The sequence below is a fragment of the Strigops habroptila genome, chromosome 3 (genome assembly GCF_004027225.2).
Source record: "Strigops habroptila isolate Jane chromosome 3, bStrHab1.2.pri, whole genome shotgun sequence".
Classification (NCBI taxonomy): domain Eukaryota; kingdom Metazoa; phylum Chordata; class Aves; order Psittaciformes; family Psittacidae; genus Strigops; species Strigops habroptila.
This window is the reverse complement of record NC_044279.2, coordinates 50,671,619-50,685,407: the sequence shown is the minus strand read 5'-3', so window position 1 is coordinate 50,685,407 and position 13,789 is coordinate 50,671,619. Positions and strand designations below refer to the sequence as shown.

At 39.3% G+C, this 13,789-nt stretch overlaps 1 protein-coding gene across 5 annotated transcripts in view; it reads right to left on the bottom strand.

Moving 5' to 3' along the window:
• Positions 1-618: 618 nt before the first annotated feature.
• Positions 619-13,789, bottom strand: part of NR1H4 (nuclear receptor subfamily 1 group H member 4) — a 39,873-nt gene continuing 26,702 nt past the window's right edge. For all 5 annotated transcript variants that reach the window (XM_030478479.1, XM_030478482.1, XM_030478481.1 and 2 more), the window contains 4 exons: positions 13,606-13,705; positions 11,942-12,088; positions 2,751-2,864; positions 619-1,457 (listed from right to left, as the gene is read on the bottom strand). In XM_030478479.1, coding sequence (XP_030334339.1) covers positions 1,219-1,457; positions 2,751-2,864; positions 11,942-12,088; positions 13,606-13,705 — 600 coding nt within the window. In that variant the 3' untranslated portion in view covers positions 619-1,218. The remainder of the gene's footprint in view (positions 1,458-2,750; positions 2,865-11,941; positions 12,089-13,605; positions 13,706-13,789) is intronic.

Below are 13,789 nucleotides of genomic sequence, written 5' to 3'. Positions count from 1 at the left end.
CCGCTAGCAGCCAGGGCCCCCTGTCAGCCCCTCCCCGGAGGCCGGTTCAGGCGTCGGTGCCCCACCCGCTGCAGCGGCACGGCCGGAGGGCTGCTGTCTCGGGCGCTGCGGCAGATGGTCCTCCCGCCCACCGGCCGCTCCAGCTGTGGTGAAATCACTGGCCTCAGCGTCCCCTCCTTATGTCACCAGCCGCCTTCGAAAGCAGCTCTGCTCCCCCGGGTGGCGGTCTTAGTCACGGGTGGCGGGAGCAGGGTGCTGGCTGCGCCGCGGTCAGGGGAAGCGCCGGCCCGCGGGGGAGCTTGCATCCGGAGAGCCCTTTTGGCAGCAGGGCGAAGAGCTGTTTCTGCGCCCAACGCCTGACCGTGCAGCTCGCAGTGCCGGCAGCGCAGGGCCACCGTTTGGAGGAGGGGACGGTCACCAGTATGCCAGCCAGCTGGGTTTCTGCGAGCGGAGCCAGGCACAAGGAAACCACCCACCCTGCCTGCAGCCTCTCACAGCACTCAGACCGCTTACCTGGTTTGGGGATGTTGGTGATGGTATTGTTCAGAGCCACTAATCGCCAACAATCAAAGTCTTAAAGCAAAATAACCTGTGGTGCACTTTAACAAAGTTTACATACTGTATAATTTTTACTTTGAAATAATAATTGAAATGAAGTTACACGTTTATATCATGAGAAGGTTGTTTGGGGTTTCTTTGTGTGTGTATGTGGCTTTTCTCCATTACATCATTTTTCATCTTATGGAGAAATAACATCTTGCACATCTTACATGAACACATTTCACAGTTGAACAGTAAATGACTGGCATTAACCATTTCAGCTGGTTTATTAAGTAAGTATCTGGAATATAGTGGAGGCCAAGCACAAAAACACTGCAATGAAAAAATATGAATGGAAACCTGCTATCCCCATTCATCAAGAGGAACTGTAACTCCAATCAGCTTAATTGCAGCAGGAATTACCAGGGTTCCTCTGAAGAGCTGGTGGACTCTTTCTGATCAGAGAATATAAATACAGAGAAAGTTGTGCTTACGTATGAAGCTCTGAAAGCTATGCAATATTCTGTGTACAGTGAACAAAATTACTTTTATGAATCCATGGCATGTTTCTATAAAAATGCAGTAAAGAAAATTTAATGTACGGTGGGATATCTTTCTACGAAAATAAACGCTATGTGGTCCTTTAAAAAGATACTTCTCCTAAAATAAAAGTATCCATCACTGCACATCCCAGACCTCACAGAGCAGAGGTGTGAATTTGTGATCATTCACTCTCCATGACATCAGCATCTCTGCGTGATGATGGTTAAATGTCCGTAATTCTGTCAGACGGCCCAGAAGACAAGCAAAGTGTTGAGGGTTATCTGGGTGGTGAAGTTTGCAGAATTTCTGTAGTATATCCAGCAGTGGTTCTTGAAGCCTTTCCACGGACTCCCTGTCCCTTATGTATTGTCGATCTGGTTATGGTTTTAAAAGGAAAGAAGTAATTAGCAAATATATGCTCTGATACAATATAAATATTTACACTGGTAAATGAATATAAAAATATTCCTGTATTTACACTGGGTACCGATGTTCACACAGAATATTTATATTCAAATTAAAGGGTAATAAAAATAGTTAAGATTGTTTTTAAGGTTTGGGGTTTTCACGTAAACTGCCCACTTCTAGCTAGGGAACACTTTCAACTTTGTCAAAAACCGAAGAGTTTTAACTCAGAAATGTTTCTTTGGGGTTGAATTGTCATCTCCCAGTGCAGTTCTGCAGCTGAGTACGTCCTGCAATGCATTGCAGCAACTGAGCAGCATGGCATAAGTTCTTGGAGGTGTAGTACAGCTGGGGAATTTGGCCAGTAGACAAAAGTGTACATGCTGGTCACCAGGGAAAATCAAACATCTTCTTCCTCTGGTGAAACTTCTTTATTAGAAATTGTTCTTTTATTTTGCTGATTTGTGTGTGTTCGGGTATTTGGAGAGGGAGGAACTGAAATTTTTGATGAAAAAAAATTTCCTGAGCCACACTGACTCAAACAGCAATGGAATTGCTTCACCATCCCATCTTCTGTGAAACCTGGTTTGGAAACCTCAGTGTCTGTCTTTTGTCCTGAGGCATCGGCTTCTCCCATTCTTATGACAGTCAATTTGTTTGAGTCACTATACAATTCCTCCATGTTTCATAGGTAGAGCTGATTAGTTTTGTGTTGTCAAAGAATTAGTTTTTACAGCAAAGCCTGTAATCAGGGCTGAGATGCTATTGTGCTGACACTTCTTAAATGTCAGTTTCCAACACTGTATGGTCGAGAGGCCAGCTTGCTACCGTCCTGCTCTTGACACCTAGTGTTTGTTCGATAGAGGCTGAAGACCTTCATCGCTATTCTCTATTCTAAGCTACAGAGCTTCCCAATTTCCCTTTAAAAAATGGTGACATTCCACAATGTGGTGTGCATGTAACCACATCTGGGATTTTCTGAAGGAAGAAGCCTGTCATGGTATGCAGTAAAGAGATACCAGTATTTTTTTTAAGCATGGCACTTAAGCACCTTTTTGATTTCTATGCAAAACCAGATGGTGTAGCAGGACATTTGAAGCTTGGATTTGTGTGCTTGTTTCCTGGTTTAACAACTGAATATACTGAATAAGCATGTATGGTCACTTATGCTATGTAGAATGTAATATTTTACAAGTCTCAGGTCACACTCTTCTTTCTTTCTTTCCCAAACCACTAATATTTAATTCTGGATGAGAAGTTACCTGGAGACAAGATAACTATGGCTGTGAGCAGTGCGTATTCTTCCGGTGTCATCTTCAACTCTCCAATGCTTTTATAAAAATTAAACATGGGAGTTATGAATTCAGCTGAGATACCTGTGAGAGGGGAAAAAAAAAAATATTTTGAAATTATTGAAATAATCTGGGTTATTACCACAGAGCAATTATTTAGTACTTGAAGCCTTGGCTGTCTTGGTGGGGAAAATTTACTACACAAATGAGGGCTGTTGCAAGACAGTTACAAAACGGCAAGTACATCCTTTTTTTGCAGTTCAGAGTAGAAACAGGCAAGCACTGGAAATTTCACTTGGTTTCAAAGTCTCTCTTTCAAGCAATTCCTTTTCCTCTACAGGTTTGTCCATCTAGCTCTTCAGGGCAAGCCTCATAGGTGGTTTTCTTGCTGTCTGCTGATTTTCTAGCTGTCTTCTGTTTCCAGGATGCAGTTTGTGAAACAGTCCCCATGCTTCCTATCTTTACATTAGTTATATGTAAACATCTCAGGGTGTATGGTTTAATTCTAGTCCAACTCTACAGCTGACTGCCTTGGGCAGTTGCTTCAGTCGTTTCCATAAAGAGACTTAATTGCTCCTTTTATGTAGCCTGAAACTTTAGCTAGGTCTAGGATTACCTGTAGTCCCAGATCAACTTGCTTGCAACTGCTACTACCTTAAAGTGTAAACTAGTGTGTTATAAAGTACAGGGCCATAAATAAAACCTAGCCCAATTTAAGGATGGGATCATGTGATTCTCCTCCCATCAGTGAAACCCTTTGGGGTTACCAAACTGGGGCATGCTGATGGGGCTTCCCCTTACTGACTTTGTCATCAAGTCACGATGTTCGTTCTTAGCCTTAAATTACAGATGTACTCCGTTCTGCTTTTTGGTGTAAAAGAGAAGTAGGTCCTGTGACATCAATTATTTTTTTTTTTTTTAATGCTGTGTGTAAGTCACTCAGAACAGCCACTAGACCGTTGGCAATGGCTGCTTGCAGCTCTGAAGCAGTGGCACCAATGGGGTGTAGACATCCAAACCAGTGGTTCTGCAGCAAGAGCCTTTTGGCCTTCCTTGGCTGAAAGGATGGAAACCTCCTCCGTTCTCACAGATGAGGGCCATAGGATTTCTTGCAATTTTACTTTTAATTTTGAACTGTTCTAGGAGGAGCCTTTATAACTTGGTGTGGAAACCACATGAAATAATGCGGTTTTGAGTGTTGTATAAAACACAAAGCTGAAGTCCCAGACTGGTGAGGTTTGGAGTTCCTCCAGTAGGGGAGATTCAAAATGAAACTCAGCAGGTGGAACTCAAGGAAAGGAAACATAAAGTCACTTGACTTAACTTGACTTAATATGAAACAGTCATATTTTGCTTTGACAGTGAGAACTTACTTCAGGCAGTGGAATAGTTATGTGTCCCAACAGTGAAAGTATGGTATTGCAGGGTGTGGTTTATTTTGTGGCTCGATGATGTGTTTAACATGTGACATAAGCAACCTATGTTCATGTCAAATTACAAGCCACAAATCTGGGTTTTATAACAAGTTCAATACTGTTGAGAAGAGTCTAAGTCAGTTAAGCAGGCATATATGATGCGGGTCAGCTCATCCTGTGGAAGTTAGTAACACATCTGGAGCTTTATACAGAGCAAACAATAGCACAGTCATCTAATGTTCTACGAGGTTTATGTTGTTAGTCATCAGCATGAAGTATTTAAAATTTTAAACACTTGTTATTGCTAACTTTAGGGGAACCGCCTGTCTCTCTCAGGCAGACATAAGTGCTAAGCTCCTTACAATGTGACGTATGTAAGGAACACATACGTGTGACACACCAAAGTCTTAAAGTTCACATAAATCTAGAAACAGGGAAAAAAAACCCACCTAGCTGAGCCCTAAAGCAGAGCAAATGATTTTTTTTTCATGGAAGTGAGTAGCTCAGCAATGACATGAGAAAAGTCCAAGACAAAGTGGATATTTTTAGGAGTCTGTGCAAGGTATCATGCCACTGGGCATGATCATCTTGGCAGCAGATAAGAAATGGAAGGAAGTGAGTTGTGACTAAGACTCCCATCATTTGTTTCGCATATTCATAGTTTGATTTTTCACCCCCCCCCCTCCTTTTTTTGGGGGGGGTGGGGGGAGGTTAGTTTTCAGCTGGATGAATTTATTGTTTTGCTGACTGCAAAGCTCTTCAGGTCCTGATGTCAATATAGCAGAAGTGAGATGAAAATGATGGTGGTGAACAGGTCATAGAATGACTAATTCAGGTCCTCACTGGTGCGGGCATTGTATAAGCATGCAGTAAAACAATCCTTTGCCCAGAAAGCTTATAATCAAACATTAAGAAAATAAAGCATGAATGAGTGAAGCAAAAAAATTAGTATAGATGTGGAAGCAAATGAAATTACAGCAGAGAACTTCTCTCTGGATTACTGTACTCCAAAGAGAGAAATAAAACAGAAGAGGTGAAAAGGAGTGAAAAGGAGTGAAAAGGAATGTTTCAACAATGCAACTGATTTACTAAAGAGAACAGAACTTTGAAATCTTTAAACAGAAATATGTTACAGGACAATTATGAATGAAACCATGCAAAATGAGCAATTTTGAGACTAGGGTAGTGGATTTTTTTCTTGCTTACTAGTTTTGCTCTCATTTCATCTGTGTGGGATTTTCCCTGTTACTTCATCATCTGGTATGCACGTTCCACAAACCACTGTTCCACCACAAGAGGGGGCTGTTTTCTAATATGACTGAAACCGCTTCAGTTTGGATTTAATGAGCTACACCAAAAAGCAAAAAAGCAGGAAACAGATGTTTATAGTTCTTGCTTTTTTCCTCCCCCCCCTTATCTACTATACAAGATGTTGTCACTTCAATTCAGGTTATTAGAAAAAGAATTAAAAGTGATTTGGTGCTCATAACTGGAAAGGCTAGAGGAAAAATGAATTCTATGACTTTTCAAATATCATTGTTACAAATCACACTGCAGAAGTGGAAAAAAATAACCGAATAGATAAAGTTATATTCCTGGCCTTACTGTGAACAAAAAAGTTAACCGTGTCTAACCCTCTTTATTTAGATCAGACAAGAGCCCTGCGGAGTACTGTGTCAGCTAGGCAGAGCTTCCTGGTCAGTGTTAACAGTGCTTCCTTCTTAACTTTTTGCTAAAAGGTTTCCAAACTTTGTTTCATGCAGCATTACAGCAATGAGAACATGCTCCTCCTTCACGTTGCAGTGTGCATCATTCTGAATGACATGAATTTCTACCTAACCACCAGCCTAACTCTTATCATCTGCAGAAGATACTGCAATTCATTTGATTGATTTCACTATGTTGATGCAGAATTTGCTGTAAACCTCAGCGTAGTCAATGGGAAGTACTAGCTTTACTGCGTACTTGCAGCATTAGTCTGAAGCAGATTTAATCCCATGAGCATTATTAATTCAGTACCACTTCTTGCACAATTTCATTCCTGTCCGTAGCATGACAGAGCATTGGTTTAGACCTTGCCTTTTTTAGGGTTTTGTTCCTACGATTTCTCACTGAAGGTGACTGTTGCTTTCATAAGGTTTGCAGTTGCAGGCTGTAAATAATTATCTGGTTAATGTAGTCCTGAAATAAATGTTTTTACTGTGATATTGAGTCAGTATTGCCAGCTTTTGGAGACAGCATTCTCTCTTCTATTTTGGCTGTTCAGTAAAACTGAGTAGATTAATCTATTGCAAGAAGAAAGCTTGAGAGTAATTACTAATTAACAGTAACTAGCACTGTGTGATTAATATGGATATAGAGATCTTTTTTTCTTGATAAACATGGAGGTGCCAGTGGATATGAAACCAAGGGTTGTTTTATGAAAATAAAATATATTAATTACTTACAAAATTACATCTTATCTTTCACAGTGTTTCACCTACCAGAACTGCTTTCTCACCAGCTTATGAGCTCTCCCTGCTAAGCTGTTGAAATGCATCAGTAGCCCTTTGAACACTGACCAAATTCACCCTATTGATGCTGAGAGTCAAAAAGGGGAAAGTCGAGCCAGTAGAGAAGATACACAAGAGCATCTGCACTTGACCTTTCTTTTGTCATCATCTTGTAGAGATTAAATGCCCAACTTAAATGAGAGGTTAGCATGTGCCAAGAACTCACAATCAGGATAGAAAAACCCCACCTTCTCAAAAGCAATCAGTAGGACCACTGTGCAGCCATCACTGAAAGCAAAGAATCCTCAGTTAAAAAAAGAACAAACAACAAACAAACCAGACCTGCAAGGAGGATGCAAGTGGCATTGCCACACTGTCACACACCACCCTTTGGCGGTGGCCTGGGTGGCTGCAGTCAGGAGCAAAGTGCGGTCTAGCACACAGCGGCAGCACCTGCACTGCCTTGAGCTAGACTTCACAGGTCAAGTCTAACTAAGATTTTGGCCTGCAGCAGTACGCTTATGTGGAAGAGATTGGATCCCCTGACATCTGTTCTTGTTTTTATGGGTATAAATTAACTCTGTAGATATGATTTAAACACTTTTAGCAACTTCATTAGTAATTCAGGAACATGGCACTGGATAACTCAGTGTGGTAGTTTGTGCAAGACTGTATGCAAACAGAAAAGTTCTTTCCTGTACTCTGCAATTGAAAGTGTTCCTAATTTCTAAATATTTGGGGCAGTGTGCTAGTTTTGGGTCAGGTTACAGGATGATGTCTCCTTCCACGTGGATGCATGTGACCATTTGGTGCGTTAGACACTTCGGACTTGGCAGTGAAGATAACTCCATTTTGGTTTTTTGCACACACTTCAGCACAATGGGGTTTTGAAGCACTACTGTTACTCAGTACTAATAATAAAATAATAAAAGCGAAAGTCAACAGAAGTGATTAGGTCTCCACTGTTCTGGTTCCAGATTTTGCCTTTGGTTGCAGGAGCCTCTTGTCCAAATAAACGGGAACTTTGTATATCACATTCAAGGGCAAAAGGGGACCTCTTGCCAACGCTCTGAAATTGTGGCTTTTTCTTATATTCCTTGGATCTGACTGTTCTTCAGCACTTGTAACCCATCCAGGAAGACAAAAGTATATTTCACTATGTGTGTCAGGTGTCCTGCTGCTAACTGAAAATTTGGATCCAGATTCTTCTGTTTCTGTTCATATTAGATAGTATCTTATTCCCCAGTACTGAAATTAATAGAACTGCTTTATAGAATAAAATGATGAAATAAAGATCTGTGTCTCTTCATGACTGCTGAAAACTATATTGTAGGAATAAAAACTATAAATGCTCTCTGAGAAAACAGTGTCTCAGCACCGCTTTTAAAAATAATGTACGGCTCAATAATGGGGATAGTTTGCTTTCAAAATAACACAAAGAAACTAAGTATTAAATTACTAGGATGTCAGCCTTTCACAGAATGAGTCAATCAGTCACAACATGGTATATGCGTAGTGAAGCATCAAGATGAGTAAGTGGCATAAGCTCTCATTAACATTAAATAAAATGTCTGTATTTCTCATTAAGTCCCAGTATTAAAGTGAGTAGAAGAGGATCCCAGTCTCAGGAGCTAATGAAAGCTAATGAAAGAATTTCCACAACACTTTATGAAGGCAGACCACCAGAGCACAGAAAAAGGCAGTCCCTGAGATGAACCAGGACTTGAGCAATATGCTCAAGCTAAGAAATAAAAATACACCTCATCAGCATGAGAATAAAAATGAATTTTGCTAATGCTCAAAGGTCATCATCACCAGATCTCTGGCTTCTTTATCAGAAAAGAAAGGGAAAAAAAAAAAAATCCATTCTATAAAAACAGACTGGAGAAGGCATAAATATTAATAGGTGAGAGCAGCTTCAAAGTGACATGGTGGCAGGTGACAAAAGTCTGGACAGCTTGTGACTTTTAGGCAGGATGTCATCTGCACTGTCCTCCCTGATTTTATGGATACAGACATCAAGGCTTGACAATAGGTCTTATGTGACATTCAGACATATGTCTGCACCTAAAAATATGTGGACAGAAGATCTGACTAACAGAAATAATATATGGCTGATGGCCTGACAGTGTTTAGGACCTCACTAAAAGCTATTCATTACCTATAAATTTATTTTCTAAACTCTCACTCAACTGTCACTGCATTTCCTCTGCTGCTCTCTATTGTCATTTCAGGGCGTTTCAGTTTGCTGCATTTAGGGTTTTCTTCTTTATCTTGGGATTAATCTTTTCTGGCCAGTCTTAGCTCTTGGACCAGTCTATAACATGGTAAGGGCCAGCTGCAGCTTTTAGTAACATTTGTCCTTAGTGGTTAAGGCTGCAAGAGGCTGCTGAAGTTTCTACCGTAGTATCACAGTTGGTACAGGCTATTATTCAACCTAGAGCCCTATGACATGCAGAGGCATGAAGTGCGTATTTAATATTTTTGAAAGCTGTATGTATAAGCAATGATAACAGAATAATTTGGATACCTTTCTTTTGTTTAAACTCAGGACACCTGAAAATGACCAGGATTTAAACCACAAAAAGAATCTGTTTTGGTATTCATATTTTTTAAACAATTTGAAATTATTTGATTTGCCTGATTGTATAATTCTGGAATTTACCTTAAGCTAAGACAAAATGCACAGAAAAATTGCACCAATGAGGGCTCTTAAAACAAAAAACTCTGGTAGCTTGTGTGATGATGAACAGGATTCCTATGAAAATTCAGTGAACGCTGAGAAATACACTTGGGAAGCATGAAAGAGTCAAACCTACCTAGTAAAAATCCTTCCTTTTATAAACCAATCTACTTGCATTTTCGGTGCAAAGGGAGCAATACCGCTAACTGACAGGCAGTTACCAGTACTGAAAACACAGGCAGATGGGTGTTTAAAAAACACATTTAAGCCTTTCATGCAAGGGACATTGCCAGGTTGACAGATATACTCCAGCATGCAGCAATGCCAGTCCAAAATGAGAGACTCTGAAAATTTTGAGTGACTTCTGGGCCAATGCAGTAGCACTAACAGTTAAATAGCATCAGTAGCAGCAGTTAAATTAACACTGCCACAGAGATTTACAAACTGCATTTGTTGTTTACTGTCACAGCCCTATGAAGTGCAGCCAAGGAAAATGTGTTTTAAGTAGGCTTGAATTTGCACAAAGCAGAGAAATTAAATACATGGGAAAGGATATTGTCCCGTATTCTGGCTATTAATGGAAGGAAAGAATGCAGCCAGAAGCAAGGAAGCTGGATAATATATTATCCTCCTGTAGTATAGGCTGGGAGAAATCTAGCAACAGTATTTCTTCTTATGTTTCCAACTTGACCCTGGCTTGAGGGAAGATGTTTTAGAGTGCCTTTTACAAGAGTGATAAGATATATATTTGTATACATGCACACTAAAAAAGTGACTGTGTTTCATTGCTTGGGAACTATTCAACCCAGGTTTTCTTCTGATCCAGAACTCATGTTTAATTTACCTTAGAGGGGTTTTTTTTCCCACAGAAAAAAAAAGAATTGCAGGAAATCTTCCTTTGGAATAAATAATACCAAATGTACAATTGTTACTTGTGTTAAAATTTTCTTCTACACAAAATGCTATTTTTTTAATCTGTTGCATGACAGGTAAATAATATTACTGCATGATACAGTGTCATATTCCACGTAGTCATGTTATTATATGAAATGCTACCTTTAATTCTAGTGAAAACTTGCGAAAAATAATAATACATCTCATCTGGACTCAAAAGTTACAGAGAATTAACAAGCTATTTTAAAAGTCTGACTAAGATGAAAATTATTGGTATGACATAATGGCTTTTGTAATGTTCTGGATCGAAGTATTTCCTACTTCTATTTTTTTATGAACAGTTGACACCTTGAGCAAGAAGAGTGACATTCATTGTATAGATTAGAGAAGCTTTCAGTAATTATGTATTCATATGGATTCATTTCTCTAAGACCTATTTTTATCAACAATTTAGGTTATAATCCAAAAGAAAATCTCTTAATGAAGACATTTGGATCCATGACAACTCATTACAGTTTCCAGGAAATTTTTCTGGCCTTCTTGGCATACTTCTCTGCCTGCAGATTCTGGATCAGAAGCCATTCATATCACTCTGGAAGTCACCATTTCCAATACATGAAACAATAGCCTCTTATAATAAATCAAAATGAAAGAAATATTAAAAAATATATAAAAGAGAAACTTAGAAATTAGTATGTTAAGCCAAATCAAATATATACATTCAGCAAGAGCGTTATTCTCAAGATTCCTTTTCAGGTTTTAAATATAGAAGTATTGGCCTAATTTTACATACATCAGTAGTATCTTCACGTCACTGATTTTTAGAGTTTCAGAAATGAGTTCAAGCCCATTTCTACTCTTGAGGTTTAATGTTCTTGTGTCTTCTCCTTATGACCATTAAAAAGGAAGGCCATAAGCTATAGACAGACTCTTTGATTCAGAATTGTTGCTACATCTGAAGTTTGAATGATAGGTAGCTATGGATTGGATAAAGTTTGCAGGTCAATACATAAAGAAGGCAAAACATTCAGTATTGCATCAGTGGAGCACAGAGAATACACCGCTTTGCCTGCTTTAAGGAACAAACCATATCCAGCCCCGTTTGGCCTTTCATAATTATAAAAATTTATGTCCAGAACCAGAAGAATTTATCATAGCCACTGAGCCTTTGATGTACCTTAAGAAGTAGAAAACATACTGACAATATGCCACATTTATAATTCTTCTATGCACTGTGTGCAGTGATTCAATTTTACCAAAATGACCCTAAGAACAGGTGATTCCCTTCAGTCATGTTCGGTAACACCTTAAAATCTTTTTTTTCTTTCCTTCTCATAAGGATTACCTTTGAAAGCATAAATATTGCTATTTTATGTGAATAAATTGAAATTACAGTATTTCTTCATCATTGTTCTTTCATTGTTATCATTGGAGACTTGCACTGGGTTTGATACAGTGTTATTTGTAATACTTGCAATGTATTTGTAAATAAACCTTTACTTAACGACCTTTAGCCTCAAGGCTGAGTTAGATTTGTTCTAGTTAATATAAAGAACACCATTCAGATAAACCTGTTTCAGTGCTAATAAACAATTTTACTAGGTTTCTAAGGGCAAACTACTGACTCAGGCGTACAATGGTGTGGCTTGTTTTTCCCTCGTTAAACAAGATACTTACCACTATTGCGAATTCTTTCTTCTAAAAGGACAGTATGTCCTGTAGGAAGTTTCCTGCTGAAGATCTCAGCTGAACGGAGGAACATAGCTTCTACTGCTGAGCCCTTCAGCAAAGCAATCTGATCTTCATGGTCAAGGGTTTGGAAGCCTGGGGAAATGTTGGAGATAAGAAAGGCAGCAACAGAAAAATCCCCCATGCTATCCATCCTGAAGTTCTTGCATGTGAGGTGCTACACATCTGTATAATCTCAATGTTGATGTCAGTAGGATTGCCAAATGGTTGGGAAATTGAAACCCAGATTCCGGAAAATGACACAGATTTGGACCTCAACAAAGTTTATGAGAATTAGACTTGTGTTTCAGTGTTCATAGTACTTTGAGAGGAACATGACAAGCGAAGTCTAGTGGCATAGCATAACCAATGTGGGAATTTTGTCTAGCCTGATGCAGATCCCTAACATCTTCTGTCATCTTTCCACCAGAGCTTTCTATATTACTTCCCACTGCTGTGCTGCTTTCAGTTCTTTCCATGCTCTGGCGACAAAAGCCTTTGAAGCATCTATTTTTAAATATTTCGTCTTGCCTTTGGACTAATATACTGTTTTACATAGAGGTTTCCTGCTGTGTTTTAAATATGTATTTCCTATTTTGGAGGGAAGAGACTCTAAAACCCACTGAAGAAATCAGGACAAATTTGGTGACTTGTGTGAATATACATCTGCTCCTCTGAAGAAGGGGAAACTAAAGATCATCAGAAACTTTCCTCATACTTGCCAATGCAGGTGCCCACTTTATACCCACCCCCTGATGCTATGAGGAAGTGCGAAAGATAAAGCAGATAACGAAACAAAAAAAGTGATAAATCCTGCAAGATCTATCCTGTCAACACTGAAAATAGTAGATTATTCAATTACGAAGCTCCTCCTTTCTTCATTTCCTGCAAGCCAGCATCCCAGTTAGTATAAAAAATATAGTTACAACTGCAGTGCTAGGCTTTGAAGCAAGCCTGTAACACACAGAGGAAGGGTCCATATGATGGGAGTGCAAGGAAAATAATGTTTTCATACAGCTAAACATCACAATGCACCTTCCTTAATAAAAAGGAATCTGTACCATGCCCAGCGTTACCTCTTGAGGTAACATGAACTTGGGCATTAAAAAAATACTAACGATTAACTCAGGTTTTCAGTGCTTGTCAATAACACACCATGCAAGGACCATAAATATTGGTGCCACCAACTAGGGAAGTTCTTGTTTAGGACTCACAATTCAGTGGATGTCATGACCTAGAGACTTTGCTAGAAAGGCTGCAAAGCGAGTGAAGCAGTCTGGCAAATGTTAGTGGCAATTTAGAGCCAGACTATTTGTCATTGCAGTGATATATACAAATAAAATCTCTCTAGAGACACAACCCTTCTCTGAGCATTTATTTTTTTTTTGTCAATAGGTAAAGAGTGCCACATCTCAAGGTGGCAGAGTCTGAATTATTCAACTTATCGTTCCTCGAAGTTCTTTTTCTTTAGACAATGTCTGAAGAATGCATATGTGTCAGAGGAGGAGGAATTTTTATATAGTCTTCAAAATACACACAACAATAACCAAATGGCAACCAAAAGGCATGTAAACTTTGCAATAACAAAATTTGCCCCAGCACACTGCATATACCTGGTAGTTTTTTAGTGAATTCCACAAGAACCTGCACATGACTGGTAGCCATTTCTGTTAAAATCAGAAAATTCCCTTCCGCACTGAATTCCTCCTGTAACTGTTAAAGATCAAACCAAACAAAATCTGTTAATATTCATCGTCACTTCACAGTGAAGAGCATGAAGTACAAGAATTATAGACT